Here is a 14,525-nt window from a genome sequence, read left to right as displayed (position 1 = left end):
CGTGGGCCTGATGCTGGAATTCAAATCAAAGAGATCATGCAACCCACACGATTTAAAATGTTGGAAAATGGACATATTCCTTATTATCTCCTAACAGCTATTCCTCTCTAGCAAGCAGAATACTTGCACAGAATAAAAAATGACAAAAGAAGAGATGGTCTCTCATTTACCAGTTCTCTAAACAGGATGACTCTCTGCCTGGCTCAGCTTCCTCGCTCCCTGGGGCTGCCTGGTTGGGGGACACTGTCCTCACCCCCAGGGGACCTGGCTGCCCTGCCTGCACATGGCACTGCCAGCTCTGTGACTGTGCCACCAGCCCAGCTCTGGGCAGGGCCAACAGCCTGGCCCAGCCCGCAGCCACAGCAGGGTCAGCGGGTACAACCATCATATGTTTCACAGACTCTCTCCCTTTAATCTTTGGGCTTAATCCAGTGGCCCAGAGGTCAGTTCACACAGTTCTGGCCTAACTGCATGTATCAGCTTCATAAGTAATACATAAGAAGCTTCTGGATGCTGATCTACATTGGTAGAAAAGCAAGTCACCCATAAGACACTCCGAGCTCTCCTCAGTTGTCAATCTAGGTGATTTGGTTAGCCTTGCATGTACTGATGTATTTATTTTATATGCATGTATTATTTATAAAGCACAACTCTTCTTCCACATGCCAGTAGTGATGGACCAAGATACTCTCTACAAGATATTTACGGGTTCCTCAGCATAACAGGACTAACAAGGAAGCTCTGCAGACATGTTACAGCTGCTATCCCTTGTCACAGAGCCCTGGGAGGTCGCTCCAGCAGAGTGTTCCCTGCACACATCCAGTGTTCCAGCAGCTGACACAGTGTACCCAGGGCAGTACATTTATTCTGAACATCCCTGTTTAAGCAGTGCTTGAAGTACCAAGACAGTTGGAAAAGCCACAGTCTAGAATGTGCTTTTCTGAGGATGAACACACCCGCTGGGTGCAGGGCTGGGGCCGCTGCAAAGCATGAATTCCTGCACACCCCCAGGGCCACACATGGCAGCAGCAGCTGAGGAGAACACAGCGCTGGGGTGCTCGTTAGAAAGCCCTGGGCAGAGGGAGCAGGAGAGGCAGGAGCCCCTGGGCAGGCTCTGCAGCGCTGAACACCTTCCTGAGGAGCTGCCAGGGCCCCTGGGCACACATTTACACACATTCACACACATTTGCACACATTCACACACATGATGAGCGCGGGCCTTTCAGTTCATCCCTCCCGCCCCAGGATCGCCATTTCTGCCCAAAGCACAGTTCAGTCCAGTGCATTATTGTCTCATCCAATGACACTGGTTTTACTCCCCTGCCTAAGAACACTGCCCCCCAGGAACCTGATGGGACATCTGAGTGGCCTCAAGCAGACATTAGGTGGACCAGTGCTTCTGGACCACACCATGTACCTTTCTTGCAAGGTGACTCTTACTGAGCAACTGAATTCCCTCCTGAAAGGAACAGTCAAAGAAAGGAGTGGGAAGAAACGAGGGCAGAAGATATGCTTTCTGTAGACAAAAAAATTTTAAAGAACTAGGCTTATACTTTTGCTAAATCCATAAAGAACCAAATGGAGAGGGGGAGGAAACCCCATGTGGCTCCACAGAAAGGAACAGGGAGCCCACACTGCTCATCTGTGGGCAGAGGGGAAGGGAGGCTCCTGTTCCTAAGGAAGGCCCTGCTATTGCCCGAGCAGCCCGAGTGGCCAGGAGAGGAGGCTGCTCTGCAGCCAGAGCACACAGTTGCATGAATATTAGCAAATGAACTTGTTTTCCCCTTTCCCCTTTGGTTTCTACCTCAGTGCCACACAATGCCTGCTGTGATCCAGGGGAATCTGCTATTGTTCCAATGCACCTGGGTGTGAAGGGAGTCACAGGGTCTGGCAAGGGAGCCTTCCTCCCTTCCCTGCTTCATCCCTTTTACCCCAGAGATAATCCCTCCTCTGCTGCCTCTGGCCTCAGCCATCCAGTGCTGCATTCCTGGAATGTAGCTGGCTGCTGTTCTCCCATCTTCCCCCTGACCTCTTAATGCCGTTTAATCTCCTGAAGAAGAGCCCTGCCCTGCAAAGCAGAGCTGTTTGCTCTGTGTGTCCAAGTGCAGATCGTGAACAGGAAAAATGAACACATCCATTTACAGCAAATGGGACCAAAACAGCCAAGAAGATGGCAGTTTCCATATTACGGCCTGCAAAAGTTTAACAGCAGTCAGGATCAGGTGGGAAGAGAAGCTGGAGAAGCCTTTCCACACTTAGACTAAAGCTGCTTTAGTACATGAGAGTATTTTCCTTTTGTTTCATAGTTATCTACATTACCCCCAGAGCACTGACTCTCTGTAGTTTGCATCAAGAGTGGAACAGGACTGAATGTCTTCACTAAAGACATACTTCAAGAGTCTTTTGTATGTTGTTAAGCTTTACCTTTTGGTGTAAAAATGGAATAAAATATCCTATTTGCTGGTAAATAAAAACAAGCCACAGAAACATAAACACAGCTAGGCTGACAAAAGACATTCCAATTATAACAGACACAATTAGAGAACTGCACAGAACTGGCAGGATCACTTGCTTCTAATGAAATGATTCCCTTTCCCAACAAGTGATGTTTCTGGCAGCCTATCATTTGCTGGTTTAATTTTACTAGATCAGTCGTGCTCCTGACTGTGGAAAAGCTCCAGAGGGAGAACGTTCCTAAGTGTAGGTTTGCTTTTAAAGCCCCGGGGCTCCCCCCGTGTGCTCACACACCCTCTCACAGACTGGTGGGAAGACTGGGCACATCCTGTGTGATGCTGTGGGTCCTGCCAGAGGAGCCCCAACAGCTGCTTGTTTGACAAGGCATGTGTTGAGAACAGTCACAGCCTCTGTGTCGTGTTTATTCTCCAAACAGCTCAAAGATAACACAGGCAGACGTGTGCACTCTACCTAAAGAGCTGGAGTGAGGTGTGGAAACGAGGAAACATCACCTGTGTTAGTGTGTCCCTCTGCCCTGCCAATGGTCACTCCCAGTGCCTGCCCTGCCTGGCACACTGGGAAGGATCCCAAGGACAGCCCTGGCAGCTGAATGTGCACCATGTGCTCCGATGCTCTGAGTACATCTTGGCCAGTTTTTATGACAAAACCCAGAAGAAAGCAAGCAATAAGACATTTATGGAATCATTAAGGTTGTAAAAGACCTTCAAGACCATGAAGTCCAACCATGACCCAGCACCACAAGGGATGTTCTCTGTAGCATTGGGTCTTCCATAACAATTACCCTTACTTTTCCCCAAAACAGAGAGCACTATTCAGTGCTACAAACTATTCATTTGAATCTTGTCCTTGCCTTGAAAATTGTTCCCTGTTCTCCCCCCTCATTAGACCTTGAGTGGCCTGTAGAGTTCCTGGTACTTGTAGAGTACAGTTGGATTGCCCTGGAGTCCGTGGTGACAGCCCTGTGTTTGGCTGATCCAAGAGTCAACAGGAAAGGAACACCCTGGTGAAACCACAAAGCACGTGAAGGCACACCAAAGAAAAGCTGTGGTCCCACCCTCCCACTTGGTCTCCTAGTGTCTTACTAAGAACACTTAGTTTAAATCTTTATGGCACTGCCCCAGGCTATCTGGCTAAATCCTTCTTTTCACCATCAAGGAGAGCTTCCCCACAATGCCTGAGTATTACAGAAAGCACCATTAAAACAATTCCATGATAAAGAAGGCTCTCCAAGGATGCCTGATCACCACTCAACAGGATGAGCCATGACACTGGAGGATCTCACCCAGATAATTACCACTAAATTTTGGTGCACCATCAGCTGAGGTGCTGTGCCTCCAAAGGCATTTCAACATATTTTACTGATATTTTTTGTAGCCTCACAACTGCAGACACACAACTGTGTTTGGAAAGGCTTGAAAGCCCCTCACTATAGGGCGAGAGATAATGAGTTAAAATTAAAGGTTGCTGCTGGCTCCCCAGCCCATCCCCCTTTAGCTAATCTGTCATGTAATGAAGAGAAGCCCCCAGCACAGGACAGCTCGCTGCCGGCTCACTTACAGCGAGCTGATTAAGAATGTTCAACCAACAGCAGCCCGCAGACCTTTCCGAGGAAAATAAATCGAGTGTATGCAAATGTGTTTGTCACTTTGACAGCACGTCTCAATTAGAGGCGCGGCGGGCGCGGAGCTGTCCCCGCTCCGCCGGCCGGGCTGACCCGCCCCGCATCTCCAGCGCCCGTGCCAGCCCGGCACGGCCCGGCAGCGGGGACAATGGCCCGGCAGCGGGGACAATGGCCCGGCAGCGGGGACAATGGCCAGGCAGCTTTCATCCCGGGGACAATGGCCAGGCAGCTTTCATCCTGCGCCTCGCCGGGCTGCGAGCGCACAAACAGCCCCAGCGCCGACGCTCGCGGCTCTTTAATTGTTCCCACCTTCTGCATTCCAGGCAGCGGTACAAGTGACACTAAAATCGCTGCCTTTAATCACGAGGTAGAAGCCATCTCCCATTTAACCAGTAAATGCTGCTGCTTTTTTTTTCCTCCCCGAAGCCTTAATCTATATTTCATAAACCCGAACATCTTTTCCTTTCCAATGGAAGTGTGGTTGCATTTTCGTTTGGCACCGGGCTACCAGGCAGAGCCGAGCCGAGCCAGGACAAAGGCTGGCAGGGGGAGAGCCCTACAACTGCTAAGTCAGATCAGTTTTGGGAGCCCAACACTTGTAATGCAATGACAGCAATAAGCATTTGGCCAGCGAGCCTCTCACCACAGCCAGGGGCCGGCGGAGCTGATGTTTCTTCTGACACACAGAAAGGGATCGTTAAAAAATTTGAAAGTGACTGTTAGGAAACCTCATGAATTTAAAATTGCACTTACCACTCAAATATATATTTCCTTAATCTACCAAAATGTTTGAACCAGCCATCCCTCATAAAAATCTAAAGGAAAAACTGAAAATAAATTGTAATATTATCTGATTTCTGACTGCTTCAAATGAAATGTAACATGTCCCTGCTGGAGCTAGATGGCTGCATTCCTCCAGTAGCCCCAATTCCTCTCAACTGTATTGGCACAGAAAGTAAGGGAAAAATAAATCACTACTGCAAATACTTAATTGGAAGAGAATCTGCCTTACAAAAAGTCTTCGAGAACTTACATTTAGCACAGTGGTGAAAGTTCTGAAAGAAATAAATCTATTTCTAAAATGATACAGACAACACTGCTCTGAGCACTGATCATCTCATGTAGCCCTAATACCTGAACAGTCAGTGCAGTCACTGGTTTCTATTCATAGATATTTCTCTAAAAATCCCAATTTATAATGTTGTTTTACAATTGCTTGCAAATTACACTTTGCTTCCTTAGAAGAAATCAGCTACTCCTTCCTGTTTTCTGATCAGAACAGTGCAAAGAATAGATACAGGAAAAGAAAAGAGAACTCTAAACACAAATCATGTTATTTTTGGAGTCAGGCTACACTTAATAGGGGAATACTGGCAAACTGATAATAAATACTGTATGTTTTTCCATGAAAATCACAGAAACTACAACATTTTCTAAATAACTAGCTCTTAAAAACCCCACACCAACTCACTGTTTTGCAGACATATCAAAAGAAACATTACACGAGTAACTAATGTGAACAGCTCAGCTGTCAATACCAAATACAGAGTACACTAACAAGCTATTAATTGATTTTTCCATCTTAGTTCATCGCATTTAATTTTCAGAGACTGTTCAAATGCTTTAATAGTTGGATGTTCCATATTGACACTAATGATCTGGCAAGATAACAGAGGACATTTTAAATTCTACGCCCTCAGTCCTGAGGGCTGTAGCTCTTTGCAAGCTGAAAGAACCACAAAATACTTTATAAAATTGCTTTAATAATTATGCTTCACCCCCCATTCACTTCAAATTTCTTTTCCTCAAAATCATCGTATGAACAAAAGGAATCAAGAAACCCCAGAAAAATCAGGTTTTGGACTCTCATTTAAACAAATGCAGCAGGAATAAAGCTATGATAACATAATTCAGCGAGTGGAAATAATGAAACGATTGGCATCTTCGTTACTGTGATTTTTCTCTGAACTGGTTTTGCTGAGTCACACAATTTAAAGAGACCTGACGCTGAGACCTACCTGCCCAAAATGTACTGTGATTGGTCTTCTGTCCTCTCTTAATTTAGGGTCCTTCTTCTCCCCCAGTGGTGAGGGTGCTGTCCTGGGCAGGGACTCCTCCGGCACGGCCGAGCACCCGTTCTCAGCAATGTCCTGCGTGGTAGGAAAAGGTGAATAGCATGGCCAGGAACACTCTTGAGTGAGGGCAAGGTGCACAAAGGACACACTAGAGGAGAATGCTGACTAACAATTTGGATGTCAGGGGAGAAAAAACACCAAAGTACAGAAAAGAAAACATCATTAGAATAAAACATGTCATTGCAGTTCGGCCATCAGAGCTTGTACACAATCCCTCTCTCCTCCCAGTGCCAGTGGTGCAAACAGGGACAGTCAACAAAACGTCTGACCTGGACACGCAAAAGCCAGGAAATGCACGTGGAGGAAAAAACCATAGCTCAGATTTGCTATTTTAGCAACGAATTCAACAGAAGCCCAGGAACAGGGTATTCTGCTTTTTGTAAAGCTAAATGAACACGGTAATTCCATTTACGTACTGCACAGAATTAGCCATAGCAGAACAATTACTGGTGGAAGTGGCAAGGAGAGATGGAACTCAGAGCTTAGTTAGCTTTCATTTCATCTTCGAGCCTGTGTGGACTGAATGTGCCTCCAGGAGAGTGTACACCACCAACTGCTGCCTCACAGAAGGCTTTTGTGTTTGCTTTGACATCAGTCCTCTTCTCCAGAAGTGAGGTGACCCACCAGCCTAGGTTAGAGGACTTGGCAAGTGCAGGCACGGGGTACGTAACACGGGTTTTGAACAAGACAAAGGCCCGCAGACACCAGGAATCAGACAAGGAGCAAAGAGTTTGAAAGTGAGTTGAGAAAGAGTCTGCAGCGCAGTGGGGCCCAAAGCTTTACATCTCTGCAACAATGCCAGGGAAATAATGGCGGGTAAATATCGAGAGGAGGCTGCACAGGCTGGGGCTCGGCAAGGCCGACCTAAGGGTGGCTGCTGACACCGGCAGCTTTGATTGCTGACCTCCGGCCCGGCCGCGGCCCCGCGCGCGCAGGTACAATAATGAGCCGTGTGGGCTGATGGCCAATTAGAAACGGTGCCTTTGGACACACACTGACCTAATGTGTTTAGGTCAAATGAAACAAAAAGCTCGATGGACTTTCTAAGGGGCTTTGTCTGCTCCACAGAGAAGCTGAGACCCCTCTTTAGATCCAGCTGGTAGAGCAGTGGTTCCCCAATATGAGCATAAGGATCGTGGGGAATTAACAACTTGCTAAGGTCAAACTGGAGAGAAAAACTTTTTCCTCCCCCTGCCCTCTGGCTCCACAATGGCACCTTGTCTTTAAAAAGTACAGCAAAGTCCACGGAATTAGTAACAAAGAGCCCCAAAACAATGCAATGACAAGAAATGTGTCTGTCAAACTCATCCTGCAGCTCCCAACAAGCCACCAAGGGGTCTGCTCAGTTCTGGACTCACAGAACCCATGGCAGCACCACAGACTGCAATGACATCACACACAACCTTTATTCCCACATTTCTGTGCAAGTGGAGCCATATGAAATGTGCCCCAGAGCTGCCCAAGCCCAAGCACCTGACCTGCTCTGCGAGGGGCTGTGCCCAGCCCTGCAGAGGGGCCAGAGCAGGGGCTCCAACCAAGGGATGGACAGCTGGGTCACATCTGAGTTACATAAAGAGTGAAACACGATATTAAATGCCCAAAATAAGGCCTCCCAATAGCATAAAAATTATGAAATGTCAAAGCATCTGGCACTTCTACAATTGGAAAGGAAACAACAGTCCTTTAGAACACTGGCAGACCTGGGATTGGCACCTGATTGGTATAAGCCAGTAAGACATTCCTGAAGTAGCTTAAATCATATATGTTATTCATGATAACAACAAGAACCATGAGATCTCTCCCTCCCAAAAACTGGGAAAAAATGGAAGGTCAAAGTTACTCATTGCTGGAACAAATTCTCCAGGAATACAAAAATCTAGCAATGTTTCAGTGACTTTTAACAGAAAGAAGTGTAATTTAAGGGTATTATTAAAACCAAAACCATCTTTTGTCTGAGGAAAGAAGACACTCGACAGATCAGCAGAAAAAGAGAATGACAGTGATCTATCACACTCCAAAATGATCTCCTGGACACCTCCACGAGAAGTGCTTCCCCCAACAACTGTCTATTCAGGTGAGATCTTTCCTACCTATTTATTTTAAAGGAGAAACTTCAGAGAAGGAGACATTCTGTTTAAATATGCATCAGCAGTTTTTCCAGGGGACTTTTACAAACACTCCAAACACTGGCTCTAGAGGAGCAAACCCCATTCTGAACCTGTCCTGGTGCAGGTTGTTCTGTAAAGCTCTACATGAGCTGTTTCTACAATACCAGCCCTTAGCCAGAGCCACACAGGGCTCTATAACTAAAATAATGTCGAATACATTAATGCCAAGTGCCCAACCATTTATAGAAATTGTCTTAGCCAGAGCCCTCAGTAAGTTCCATTCTCCTGGCTGAAAGTTGAGGATGGTACCATTCATATTCCTCCTTCTTCCTAATTCTATGTAGTTAAGCTTCAAATGAGCCACTAACAGAGAGACTCGACCACCACGGTCCATTTGTGAGATGGAAAAAGGCAGCCTTTGCCAAAAAAAAAAAAAGGGGGGGGGGAAAAAAAAAAAAAAAAAGGGAAAAAAAAAAAGAAAAAAAGAACTGTATCAGATATAAAATAAAGCTACCAGGCTGTATCTATTAACAATTATTTGCTCTCACTCATAAGAATCCTCTGAAACTGATTTCTGTTGCTTTGAAATACTGCACCACAAATGAACAAGGGATGGAAATGGAGCCCCATTCAATCTCCACTATCATATTAAAGAAGGACCTTACACACACCACAGTGACCTCTCAACAGGTCAATCCTGCATTTCTCATTTGCAATTCAAACCCAACACTGGAGCAGACCAAGGGCAAAATGGGCTCTTGATTATATTTAAGAGGTCACCATTGCTATGCAGAGTTGGAGGAAGCAGACCTCCAGCTTTATTGCATTTTTAAATTCTATCTTGTACAGAAGCTGCTCAGATTTGGCAGTGAAAACTGGAAAAGGGATGTTTATATTTGACTTTTCTTTACCAGGGGCCTGCATACTTTCTGTATTAATAATGGAAAATAGTATGTTAAAATGCAGTGGATAGTAAGTTCAGTTTAAAAATAACCTTAGGTTACCCTTAGAAGATGAAAGACTAGCATCCCAAATTTGGCAAAAATGAAGTACTTAATGATGCCAGAATGTCAAACAGTTAACACTTGCACATGCCAGTAAGTAAACACATGAGGAATACCATGTTCTCAGATGAAAATTGGGGAGGATGCTTTAACAGACTTGTGCATAATAGACTCATAATGGAGCAGCACAGACATTTAGATTAAAAATGAGGGTGACCAAAACAATTTTTGCTATTTTTATCACTTTCAAGAGAGCAGTCCCTAATTTTAGAGTTACCTTACTGGTGCATTCACATGGAGAAGAGGATGGGATAGAAAAGGAGAGAATAATGAAGGAAGGGGAGGTAGAGCAGTGTGTGCCAACTACTCACAGCAATCTTTTAAGCTCTTGTGAAAGCCTATGTCGAACAATCATGTTTCACCACCTCACTTACAGGAACACCACATAATAAGGAAGGTGAAACAAAACTGGGCCATTTAGTTGTAAATGTTCTGTGTGTTTTTTAAAAGGAAGCCAGTGGCTTGACAGACCAGGAGGACAACAACCTTAATAAAACAAAGCAGTGACCGAATGAGGCTTTGCTCAGCCTGGCACACAAATGTCACACAACAGCACACAATTCTATTAGCATTTAAAATACAGGAAAAAATCTGGTCGTGTTACACAGCTCCAACTGCTTCAGAAATGCACAGGAGAAGGCCAAAGATTTTATTATTCATGAAGGTTGTGTCCAGAAATGAAACACATGGAATGGCATAAAAAAAAAAGCATATACAAGACAACTGCTTCATGTTTCTATTATTCTCAAATTATACCTAAAATGGTTGCACATAATGTAGTGCAATAAAATAAAATGGCATTAAAAGCATCTGAAGCAACTTTCTCTTGCTCCAGACTCTCAGCAATGTGCTGGAATATTCAGATGAGCAGCAGCTGCAGTGCAGCCAGAGGTAACTCCTGCTCGAGCCGGCACAGCAATCCCTGGGCAGGAGCAGGGTGGCTCAGGGGCAGTGGTGGCTGTGCCAGCAGGGCACCTGCAGCCCTGCCCCAACATGGGGGGCTAGAAAGGGAGAGGGGAACTCACACAGATAGCACAGATTAAACCCACCCAAACTATCATGCAGCAAATGGAATAAAACTGTCTGAATGCTCTCAGCAGGTCAGCTGTCCTGTCTCCCCACAGGACTCTGAGCCACAGAATAAACAGAATATCTGCAGTGAACCCAAGGCACAGTCACCCACCCATCCATAAGGTGAGAGGCAACTTCTGGCTTAAAAGGAGCAATTAGGATTGGATAACACATCCTTCAAACACAACTGAGCATTTTTGGAATTGTGCTCTTCACAAACAAACAAACAAACACGGATTTGGAAAACAACACTGTCAGTACTTTTTCCTGCAATAATTCCAATTGGAAATGAACCCCAACTCTCATCAACTCCTTCTCTCTGAACTCTGCAGGAGACTCTCCTGACACACAGGACCCCCCTTCCCAGTGGCAGACAGACAGGACACCGTGTTTCCTGATCACTGTAAGAACACCACCAGTGAACACAGCTCCCGGCTCTCCTGCACTCCCAGCACGAGGGGCAGGAGTGGGCCCTCTCCAAACACAACATTGCATTTTCTGGCTTTTGTGGGTTGAAGTCAGAGCCTTAATGTATTTGAAGACAATTTTTTTTTTTGTCTGTGAATATTTATAACTGGGAAAAATCCGGGACAGCTGGTAATGCATTTTGAAGTGTGCTAACAACACTGTATCAAACAGCTTCCTATTGATCACATCGTGCTCTCAGTGGCTAAGGATTTCAGACGTGGTGCTTATACATTTTGAATAAGAACTTCAAGTACCTTTTGCTTCAAGCGGTTTTTCACTTCTTTTATTCCCATTTTCGCATGATCTTTTGCCTGCATGAAAAATTAATTTAAGTTAAAATCCCCATCTATTTCCAGTGGTGACTAAGTTTGATTTCGGTTACTAAAGATGGCAACAAAAAAATACAACAGGATACTGAAAACACATTAAAACAAACAGAAAGCTAAAAAGACCCCAAACAAATAAAACCCACCCCTGCTGCAAAAATTTTGTTTTCCCTGTTTTGATGCCATACACATCTTTCATCTTTTTGCATTCCACACCCTCAGTGTTCTCCTCTAAGTATTTTTCTTTGCTATAAACTCATATTCTCCAATATCAGCAGTGAGCCTGCAAACCCTCTCCTTGCAGGGCTCTGGATGCCAGTTTAGTAGAGCCATTCTCATCCTACTCATCTTTCTCAGGCTGCAGGAAGGCAGGAGAAAACCAAAGTCTGGCTAGTTATCTCGATGATTTATGTAGCATTATTTCCTAAAATTGAGCACATAAGAAATGCTCAGTTGTTTCTCCATTGTTTGATCTTGCAGAGTGGAGCTGGCAGCCACACACGACAGCACAGCAACACACCAGCTGTTTGTTAACAGGACTGAAAACATTGCCATTGAAAGAATAACTCAGTAAGCTGGAGTCTAAATGAGCAGGTATAAGAAATCTCTGGGGAAAATTAATTGACATTTAGAAAAGATGGAAACAATTTGGAAAATGAGAGGATTCCCTTCTTTCGATGAAGTGCAAGCAGGGAAACCTGAGGTAACAATGATTTCCAACAGAGCAATGATGAGATGGTAGAGCTGCTTAGCAGAGCACACAGGCACCATTTCCCAGAAAGAGTTCTGAGTAATAAATAGAATTTATCATCTATACTTTCAAAAGAAATCACAAGTTTCCATTCTCCTTTGCATTTCAAAATGACTTTTCCATTTCAATCTGAAATTTAGATGAATGTGTATTTTAAGTAATTTTGTGAGTCCAATAAAAATGCATGTAAGTGTTGAGTCTCATTGGGAAGGTTAAACCAGAATCATAATTAGACTCTTATCTCAGTAGTAAGCCAGTACTCAATACTTACAAACTTATAGACAGTCTTCATGGCAGGGTTAGCCTTGGTCTTTACTGTGTTTAAAATGGCTCCACTTCCTTTCTATAATCACAGTAACAAGAGAAGAAATGTTATCAAAGCTCTTTAAAGCAAACAGCGACCCAAACCCCACCATTTGTAAAGTAACCAAGCATTAACTGTGCTTATTAGCAGAGCTGAGCATTCCAGTGGCAAAACTGAAGCAAAAGACAAGAGCACAACCACCTGAGTGTTTCTCTGGTTCTTCCCAACTCTGTTCAATCCAGCAGTTCCCCAAGGAAAAGGTGTCAGTGTCTCCCTAGAGTCCTCCTCTCACAGTTTGTTTCACAAACCCTCAGGGGGTCCTGCTCACTCCACTAAAATCCTAAACAAGTTCAAGGCAAAAGTATCCTAACAAATGTCTGGGGCAGGAAATTCCCTTTCAGGAAAGCCTGTGCAAGCAAGCTGACGAGCTGAGATCTTTTTTGTGTTCCCATTTTCCCTTCCCTCAGCCCACAGTCCTGTTTATCACACACACGCTGCCTTTTTAAGATCCAAGTAGCTGGTAAAGGGATAAATTGAGGGAAAATGAAACCTAACTACAGTCATAAACACTAATTCTAGAAAAAGCTGAATTGCATGTGGTGAATATAATCAAAGTAATGAGGCAGTAATGCATCAGCAGAATCATCTGTTCGTCTGGTTTTGTACCCCTTCCACACACCACTGACTACTGCTGGACAGCAAGAGCCAAGCAAGAAAACCTTGGCTAATTTTAGATTTTCTACTTTCAGTGCAAAATTATATTTCCAGAGATCAGGTTTGATTATGTGCAATCAGATTCAAGCAGCTTTAAGATTTACTACCTCAGTTACTTCACGACAATTAATCTTCAACAAAAATTATAAACTGTTGAATTTAATCACACTAATTTTTATATTCACTCTCAGGCATTACCCTTTCTTATAATGTTAAAATTACCTGTCATCCTACGCATTTATATATATTTATGTATATTTATTTACCTACCTAACCATACAATGGAATTTTTAAAAATTACTGCTACAAAATATGTGTAATTCAAACTCATCTGGATTATATTGAGCCCAGCACTTTGTGTAAGGAATATAATTCCATTCACAAGCAGGACAGGAGTAGATGGAGTGCTGCAACACTCAGTTCTGCCAGAAAAAAAACCCCCAAACAATCTTTTCTATTGACTCATGCTGATAAACCTGAAATATTTTACTTTTCAATACACCACATTTTAGGCATCGAAAGAAGCTTTTAATATCCACTACAACAACTTATTATTCTCTAAAAGTATTTACACTTTTAATTTATACATTTGGCACATTTATAACTTGGCACCAGACCAGAGATGCAAACCCCACCCCAAACAGTGGTGCCCCCATTCAACACTTCACACCATTCAGCTTCATCCAGAATTTTTTGGTGTGACAATGTTTTCCTCAGAGCTGAGCAAACGAGAACTGAGGTGTCTGCTGGAAGGATCGTGTCCTTACCCTCACTGTGGAGAGCCACTGGTGGTACAGTTTGTCACTACCTGGAGAGAATCACAGACACAAACAAACAAATTAACTCTGTGCAACAGGAAACAAGCTCAAAACTTGAAGTGCTGGCACTCGGTGGTTCTGGGAGCAGGGACAGAACAGGACACCCAGACTTCTCTTTCAGGGAGACAGAACAACAAAACATCGAGGAGAGATTTAAACTTTTCTATTTTCTGTGTTGTCTCAGACATTTGAGAACACTGGGATTTTTTTAAGATCACTAAGAAATATGAGGTGGTTCTGAGTAAAGCCAAGGGTTTTTCTCCACTGCAAGGACTCTTTTAGTTGTACTTTATTCAAGTGGTAAAGCTGAGGTTTTCTAAGACTGAACAAGCTTTATTCAAACTATAATACATTATTCTAAGTTCTTGACAGAGGAAAGAACAACAATTTAAGACACTTCAGGCTACCAGGATCACTGAGCCTCAGCTATTTACCAACAGCAATGACCAATTACCTCCTGATGGCCCACAGAGGGTGGGTCAACAGCAGTGTCCCAAATTCCCTTAACAGCCCATTTCCTACCTGCGTATTCCCCCGCGTTGATCTCCTCCTCGAACACGTCACTGAAGCCCTCCCCGGAGTTCAGCAGGTCCAGGCGCCCATCGATGAACTGCAGCAGAGGGAAAGGAGAGCACAAACATCACCCACCCCAAAGGAGAGCACAAACATC

At 44.2% G+C, this 14,525-nt stretch overlaps 1 protein-coding gene across 3 annotated transcripts in view; it reads right to left on the bottom strand.

Moving 5' to 3' along the window:
- The window catches only part of DENND1A (DENN domain containing 1A), a 153,244-nt gene that overhangs the window by 17,804 nt on the left and 120,915 nt on the right, over positions 1–14,525 (bottom strand). For 2 of the 3 annotated variants that reach the window (XM_027650058.1, XM_027650059.1), the window contains exons 15-19: positions 14,378–14,465; positions 13,805–13,845; positions 12,291–12,362; positions 11,197–11,253; positions 6,115–6,246 (exon numbers count right to left, since the gene is read on the bottom strand). In XM_027650058.1, the coding sequence (XP_027505859.1) occupies positions 6,115–6,246; positions 11,197–11,253; positions 12,291–12,362; positions 13,805–13,845; positions 14,378–14,465 (390 nt within the window). Of the gene's footprint in view, positions 1–2,568; positions 2,572–6,114; positions 6,247–11,196; positions 11,254–12,290; positions 12,363–13,804; positions 13,846–14,377; positions 14,466–14,525 lie in introns of all 3 variants that reach the window. The other variant, XM_027650060.1, reaches the window with a different exon arrangement.

Source organism: Corapipo altera, unplaced genomic scaffold (assembly GCF_003945725.1).
Source record: "Corapipo altera isolate COAL_440 unplaced genomic scaffold, ASM394572v1 268, whole genome shotgun sequence".
Taxonomy (NCBI): domain Eukaryota; kingdom Metazoa; phylum Chordata; class Aves; order Passeriformes; family Pipridae; genus Corapipo; species Corapipo altera.
The sequence above is the reverse complement of the archived record's forward strand: the minus strand, read 5'-3'. Positions and strand labels throughout refer to the sequence as shown.